Source organism: Corvus moneduloides, chromosome 17, assembly GCF_009650955.1.
Source record: "Corvus moneduloides isolate bCorMon1 chromosome 17, bCorMon1.pri, whole genome shotgun sequence".
Classification (NCBI taxonomy): Eukaryota; Metazoa; Chordata; class Aves; order Passeriformes; family Corvidae; genus Corvus; species Corvus moneduloides.
This window is the reverse complement of record NC_045492.1, coordinates 2,635,915-2,643,709: the sequence shown is the minus strand read 5'-3', so window position 1 is coordinate 2,643,709 and position 7,795 is coordinate 2,635,915. Positions and strand designations below refer to the sequence as shown.

The 7,795-nt window shown below is 47.9% G+C and overlaps 1 protein-coding gene across 1 annotated transcript; it reads right to left on the bottom strand.

Moving 5' to 3' along the window:
• Positions 1-228: 228 nt before the first annotated feature.
• Positions 229-7,506, bottom strand: PXMP4 (peroxisomal membrane protein 4). The gene is made up of 4 exons (XM_032126709.1): positions 7,343-7,506; positions 6,947-7,009; positions 6,184-6,382; positions 229-5,274 (listed from the first exon to the last, which is right to left on the bottom strand). The coding sequence occupies exons 1-4, from the start codon at positions 7,471-7,473 to the stop codon at positions 5,011-5,013; spliced, it is 657 nt and encodes a 218-aa protein (XP_031982600.1). The 5' UTR covers positions 7,474-7,506; the 3' UTR covers positions 229-5,010.
• Positions 7,507-7,795: the final 289 nt, after the last annotated feature.

The following is a 7,795-nucleotide window of genomic DNA, read 5'->3' as shown; positions in this document are numbered from 1 at the left end:
GGTGACAGCCATCCCAATTTGTTTCTGCAGTTGGCACCCTTACCCCTGCAGGAATTAAATCTGATGGTGGGGTCAAGGCAGCACTGGCTGTTTCCAAGCTGGTAACACCAGAGCCCAAGCCATGCCAAAAATGCACCTTGTGCATGGCTCCTCTACATTGAGGACTACACACATGCAATCATCGAGCATTGCTTCATATATGTTAGCTTAAAAATGATAACATTTAAAAAAAAGACAAAAATTTAGGATTTTTATTTTTAGAGAAAGCACAGTATTGTAATATTCAAAGATTGATTATACAGAAATAATGACCACAAGAATGCAATTCATAGTGGACAGAGCTACATCAACAACCCACTGCCCCCTCTTTTTTACTGTTTTAAACACCAAACCCGAGATAGTTCCACAAGCATTCGGATCAGTGTCACACAAGTTACCTGAGTTTATGTTCTTTATTCTATGCTGTCAGAAAATCAGGGCCTGGATTACACAGCAATTATGAACATAAAACATATACCAACAGCAGCGGTAATAACACCTGTATTATAGAGTTTTTAGTTTGTTTTTCTCCCTCCTCATCACCAGAGATATGAAAATTCTTCTAAGTAAAGGAAAAAAGTTACCTCTTCCACCAATCTGGTAGGAACACACAGGTTGGAAACCCAAGATTAACACCCCAAAAGTATTAACAGTGGCAGACAGACATTATGCCTTATTTTTCCTCCTCCCTTATCTGCTGGGTTTCAAAAGCAGCATCAGAAAACACATTCTGCCCAGGCTGGCATGAGCCAGGCAGACAAACACAACCTGACAAGTAGGGAGCAGCACATGGCTTGGGGTATTATCCAAAGGTCACCTTTGTGCTGATGCAGGGAAAATGAGTTGGAGTCCCAACAGTTGCTCCTGACTGAGGGATCTGCACAGGGTTCTGGTTACTCCACCAACACCAGCATCCACAGCAGCTCCCAGCTGGCTGCAGAGCTCAGTGTGCACAGGGGTCTGCCTGCTTTGGGTCTCTTTCACCAGCCAGGGATCATCCCTGCCCTTCTACCCACACCCAGCTCAGTTTAAAGCAGAGCTTGCCCTACTCTACCAGGGCAAGGAAGTCTCACAGCACCAGTATCAAAGCTCCTCTGCACCCTCTCCACCCTGGCACAGGGTGCCCAGAGAAGCTGGGGCTGCCCCTGGATCCCTGGCAGTGTCCAAGGCCAGGCTGGACAGTGCTTGGAGCAGCCTTGGATAGTGGAAGGTGTCCCTGCCCATGGCAGGGGTGGGATGGTTTTTAAGGTCCCATCCAACCCAAACCATCCCATGATTCTGTGAAAAATGCCCTGAACAGGGACATTTCTCTGGTTATTGCACAGACACAGGGATGGTGGCCAGGACAAATCCCACTGTCCCATTACAGACACAGGTTCACACCTTCCAGCAGCCCCAGCCTCCTCGAGCCCTTCTCTGCAGGACTAAATGGACAAACACAGGTTTTTCTTTCAGAAATACCCTCTCCTTCACTGCCAGCATCCAACACAGCACAGAAAACCTCCTCTAACCCAAATGTCAGGCAGCTGTCTAATTTTCACCTTTGTTAAATAATGCAATTGTCCCGGAAAGGGTTCTCCAGCCATCCCCAGAGCCAGCCCCAGCACACAAGCTGTCCTCCAAAGGGAAGGGAAGCACAGTGGGTATGCCAGGGCAGCAGGCAGCGGCAGTAAATAACCCTGAGCCTGCTTTGTTCCTTCATAAAATAAATGATTAATAGCCCAGGATAGTCAGGCTGCTTGAAAAGCTCAGAATTGCTGAAAACTTTTGATCAGTTTGATTCATTAACCTTTAAAACTGCCTCTAAGAGAGGCTTAAAATCTGAGGGAGAAGCATCATTTTAAACACCTCAATTTTATCCAGTGATCCTCTCTTTTGACAAACTGAGCTAAGACTGAGACACTCTGCTCCTCTTTAGACACTCAGCATCAGTCAGGTGTCAAGGGAGAAATAACAAGGGAAAATAAAGTTGCTGTAGACAAACAACCCCATGTTCATCTTAAAATTCAAAACCAGTCGGGGCTGCAGGGGAGAAAATGGCCCTTCTTTGTGATTCTTAAGCACTTGGCCGATTCGCAGGTGGCTTCCCAACTGTCTCTTTATTTCTTTTGCTTTTAATGCTAATAAAAAAGGAACCCAAACAGGGCACTCAATTCCCCACACAATGCCCTGGGGGAGGGCAGGGAGTGTCACTTACAGATCCCAAAAGTCTGACTCAGACAAATTACTTCTAGTTCACTTCCCTACTACACGCCTGCATTGTTCCAACACCTTGGCAGCAGAAGGGGCTCATCCCCAGCTATCTGGTCCCAGGAACAGCCATGGGGGCTGATGTCATTAAGGAACTGTCCCAATTACTTCCCTGGGGAAAGCAGTGACTTGCAGCTTAACGTCCTGGCCCAGCACAGCGGGAAAACCAACCGTCAGCAAAGTCCCAAAGGCTGTGCTCCCGGGAGGAGCTGCAGCTTCCAGGGATGGCAGCTGCCTCCTGAAGCTCAACTGCAGATGGTTGGAGGCATGGGCAGGGTTTCCTTAGAAAGTGAGAGATTCCCAAGAGAAAAAGGGCGTTTTGAACCAAGGATAAGTCGTGGTCACTGCCGCCAGGCTGATTCCAGACACTGGTTTTTGGCTGGGATTTATTTTCTAGAGAGGACAGAGGACAGAGAGCAGTGTGAAAAGGTCAGGAAAGGGCACTTGTCTTTCTCATGGACACAGAAGTGCTTCACCAGCAGCCACAGCAGTACAATCCCCAGCAAAGGAAAATTATTGCACCTCTAAGGGAATCACAAGGCTTTCTCAGAGAAAGAAATGCCAGCTACAAATTAAACAGATCAAAACCTTCTCACAGACACCCAGCTCACAGAACCAGCCCACAGCATCCTTCGCTGCAGTAATTACACATGGTCAAGGATTTGTGAGTTTAATAGTTTTAGGGAGCAATTCCCAAGCTACAGCTGTCAGCTTGTGGAAGGATTTTCTGAAATCCCATCAAAGCTTGTAGGAATTCAGCAATATTAGCAGAATACCAGTGCTCTTATTTGGAACAATATTGAGGCTTCTGACAGAAAAATTGTGATGCTTCAAATACCCAGCAGTGGTGGAAATAAAGATGTTTATAAAGGAATCAGATCTCACCTGTAGCTTCAGCAGTTTTTCTGTATTGAATCTTTATGCTTATCTATACAGAGAAAAATATTTAACTGGAAGAAACAAACCCAATTCCTAATTTTTCAGCTTTCCTGGGGTCTGATTAAATACTGATGGATGTTCCAATTCAATTATTCAGTCCAGACTGTAATAGCAGTTAATTAGAAGTTAGCAATGAAATTAGAAGTTAAAGGGATCATAGAGAGTTATTATGACAAAGAACTATCTTGGTTTTTGGGCACCATGTACATCATGGATTCACATGGACAAAGAAAAGTGGAAAAATAAAGAGCAGAGAAGCACTTTGATTATGTGCAACAGCAATAAAGGAGTTTAGGAGGACAAGGAAAAATGACTTAAGAAGAAATTCAGAATTTTTTTCTACTCAGAAGCTCCCTGAAGTTAAATGTACTGTTCCAGCTGTACCACTGAATAGGAGAAATTGCCAGAGCCTGGAGGGTAAAGAAAGCTCAAAAGAAGATGAAGGGAGCATCAGCAGGATTATGCAATGACATGGGCAGGTCAGGAAAAAGCAGCTGGATACAGGGAAAGTGAACAAATAGTCCCAACAGAGCCAAAAGGGAACAGGGAACTTAATGACTTTCTTGGAAATACCACCCCATCAAACCCAGTGTACCAGGAATTATTTCAATGCACATCATTGAGTGAACTGTGTAGTGTTATATGGCCCTGTACCTTGCATTATTGAGTGTGAATTCATTAATTGATTAATTAAACCAGTTTTTGTGCTTTCTCAGCTATCTAGTCAATCTTCTGCCACAGCCCAGTGTGTGCTGCCCTATGCTGGGGCTCAGCTCAGTTTTTGAGAGGAAGATAATTAATAAATTAATTCATGGCCTCAGCCTGGCTCAGCAACGAGCCTGCACAAACCACAGGTACAAAATCGGATTCAAATCTGGTTACAGCCAACACGTGCCACTGGTGTGAAGGGCAGATTCTGGACCTCAGAGAAACCCATTCCATGTTCCACCAAAATAAAAGTGCTTGTTAAATGTTGCTCCCTTGGACACACAAAGTCCCCAGCATGAGATCCAAGGCCTGGCTGTGGAGGAGCCCAAGTTGTGTAACTGTTTTTGGTATTAAGTTCAAGTACCTTTAAAGAGCTTTACAAACAAGTTTAAAAGAATTACAGAGTATTCAGTAGTGCACTTTGCAGAGGCACAGATTCAGCCCAAAATGCCAAAGCAAAAATGGTCTTTCCAAGCCTGATTTACCAGGCTTGTGCAAGACAATCTTAACAGTTTTATTCTCACATATTTTATTGTCTCCCTGAGGGAAAACTCTCGAGGAACTCTCTCAAGGAGCACACAACTGTCCTTGTAATAGTTTAAACAGGATTTCCAGCCATCCACAGCAATCAAGAAATGACGGCCCTGCTTTCAGAGTTCAGCAGGTTCCCCACTCCCTTCGCTCCTCGAACACACCACGGTGAGCACAGCAGCACAGAAGAAACCACTTGTGAACATTCAGATGAGCTCTAGAAGATGTTTTCATACTCTCCACTTAGTGTCAGGCTGTCATTTTATAAATATATTTAGTTTTTAAAAAGCAAACCCCAATGCCACACTTGTAGGGAAAATAAGGCCTCTTAAAAAAGACTGCAACAAGTTTCTTTGGGGTGCATGCTTGCTCAAAAAAGGAGCCAAAAGACTGAGCAGAACATTCTGGCCAGGAGACAACAGCCAACTCTGCTTGATAAATGTTAATTTAAAAAAAAATCACAGGTCAAGAGCAACAGAACAACCTTTTCCCTCAGCTGCTGGGGGGTCCCATCCCATTCCAAGGCATTTGACAGTGAAGCACCTACTTGCTGTCTGTCCTTTTGTTGTAAATGAGGAAGTCAGACAGGTCGTGCCACACCTCACTGTCCTCGTACAGGTAGGTCATGGAGGACTGCAGGGAGGGCTGCAGAGTCTCCTTGTGGTATTCAAAGAGCCACAGGACTGTTCCCCACACCAGGGCAGCCACGAGAGGGAAGGGATCCTGCTTGGGCTGTGGGATGTAGCCCTTTTCCACAGCCAGCCGAGACAAACCGAACAGGATCCGGGACAGCAGGTACATGATGATCTGAGGAGGAGAAACCCAGAGAGCAGGGGGTAAGTACTGAGCACAGCCAGCTCCAGGGATTCAGAACTGACAACCCAGCCAAGAGGGGCAGGAACAATTCACCCACTTCAAAGCAAGCAGGCTGTAATTTCCCGTATCAGCAGGCTGCAAAACCACGGGTGTTTGTGTCTTCCCCACGGCCTCAGAGTCCTGCTGCTCTGATTTAGCAATCAACAGGCTGCACTTCACACAACACATCTGTGCAGCTGCACAACTTTTGTCTTTGCCCAGTTCCTGCCACCTCAGATGCACTGATGCAACAGTCCCAGAGCAGTCCTGCCAAGCAGGTGTGAACTGAGGAGTCTGGACACAGCCTAACACCACACTGAAGGCCTGGCTTAAGTCAAGCGCTTTGGATTAATCTGCATCTCTGTGCTTCACTCATTGGTTTGTGACTGTGTGTTAACGCCCAGCTTTAAATCAAACATCCCCTGAGCAACTCTGCTCAGTTTAACCAGTTTAGTTGTCAGTTTAACCAGTTTAGTTCAGTGCAGCTCTAACTCATCAAGTTCTACACTCACAACACTCCAGACCAGGAGCACACAGCACACAGGCAGTGACCACAGCTCAGGTGACACATAGGATAACCCCACATCTTTGGATAACCTGACTGCCCTTCCCAGGAGCTCAGTGCAGCTCTGGAGGCAAACCTGGGCTTCCAGCACTCCAACTGCCCACACTGTTCATGGCAGACACACAACTACCTCTGGGATTTGAGTGCAGAGCAGTTGAAACAGCAATCTGTGCAAAGAATACAATAAAAGAGCAATGCTATGTGGTCAGAACCACCAGAAAAAAGGTGCCACCAACCACTTCTTGACACACCTGTTGTTTTTCCTGGCCAAAGAAACTTTCAGCAAATGCCTTTACCTGGCTGTTGATGGGATTGTTGTCACCAAACACCAGCCAGCCCCCAATGCAGGCTGCAAGGAAAGAATGAAATGGGATTTTTTTCCCCTGCAGCCGGGACTGCGCTGCCAGGAGCCCCTTGTAGGTGAACACAAAATAGGCCAAGTTCCGGGAATGAGCGTACGTAGCCTGGGCAATGGATTTCAGTTTCTCCCTTAAACTGAAGGAAAGAAACAGACAATTAGGAGAGCGAAAAGGCTGGACCCCTGCACTCACTCAGCTTGGTCACTGCACTCCTGACCTACACTGATGGCTTGGGCACTGCAGGAATGTCTTGGGAAGGAGAAATCCCCTCACCTCTGGCTCACTCATCAGAACAGCCCTACCCAGACTGTGGACTGTGCCTCTGTCTAATTTTACCACTACTCAAACAGCTCTTTAAGTTTTTGGGTTTTGTTTTTTTTTTTTTTTACTAAATGCAAACCTCTGGCACTCAAGGAAAGGCACAACGTGCACAGCCATAGTCTGGGTTCCCATATTTCCACACAGAACAGAACATTGCTGTTGGCATCTGCTAATCTGCCCTCTGGTTCTCATCAACGATTCCTTAAGTGATTAACCCCCTCATTTATATGTATTTGTATGTGCTTCACTATCAGAACAAGGCTCAACCATGGCTCACACATCCTTCTGCTTTTTAAACACTCTACAAACATGAAAAGCAGACAGCTGGGATGAAAACGTTTAAAGCAGCAATACAGAAATGCAGAATTAGGGTTCATACCTTCCACTCTTGAACAGGAAAGTCATCACCAGAGCGTGCGGGGCACGGATTTTGGCTCCATAACTGCAAAGGTGGACAGATATTTCATAGAGATTGTTTTATGCTATTTCTATTGTGTTTTTATTCTATTAACAGCCGAAAAAGGCTACTTAGCCAAATATCTATTGCTTTTAAGCTAGCCCAGCAGCACAGCAAACCGCGAGGAGCCCAGCCAGAGAGAGAAGAGCACACGCACCTCAGCGAGCCAGGCCCGAAGGGGACCCCAAACCCAGCTCAAACCACCCCAACTGCAGGTGAGGGAGGCGGAATCGCCTCCGCGCACCCCTCCCACAGCATCCCCGGCCTCCCCACCGAGCGGGGGGACCGAGAACCCGTCCCCCCGTGCCCGGCACTCACACAGCGCCGTTGCGGAAGCCCTTGATGACGGCGAGCGCGGCATGGTAGCGGCGCTTCTGCAGGAGCGCGTTGGCGGCGCGGAGCAGAGCGCGGAACGACTCCGCACCGCCCGCCATGGCACCGCCCGCCATGGCCCCGCGCCGCGCGCCGCTTCCGGGGGCGGCGCCCCGCCCGCCGCGTTCATAGGCTCACACTCCTGTCAATCACTGTTCTGGACCAATAAGCGGTACCACTTCACCCTCTCATTGGTGCGGAGCACCTGCCTTGCAGCCAATGGAAGTTGAGCGAGGTGTCCCGCCCACCCGCTTCGTGAGGGCGGCGGGCACCGCTGGGAGCCCGGTCCGGCGCAGCCCGGTCATGGGCTGGGGGTCGTGGCCACCGTGGCCGTGCTGGAAGCCCGAACAGGGCAGGGGCGGCCGCCGGGCAGTCCCCGCCCGCTCTCCGCCCGCTCTC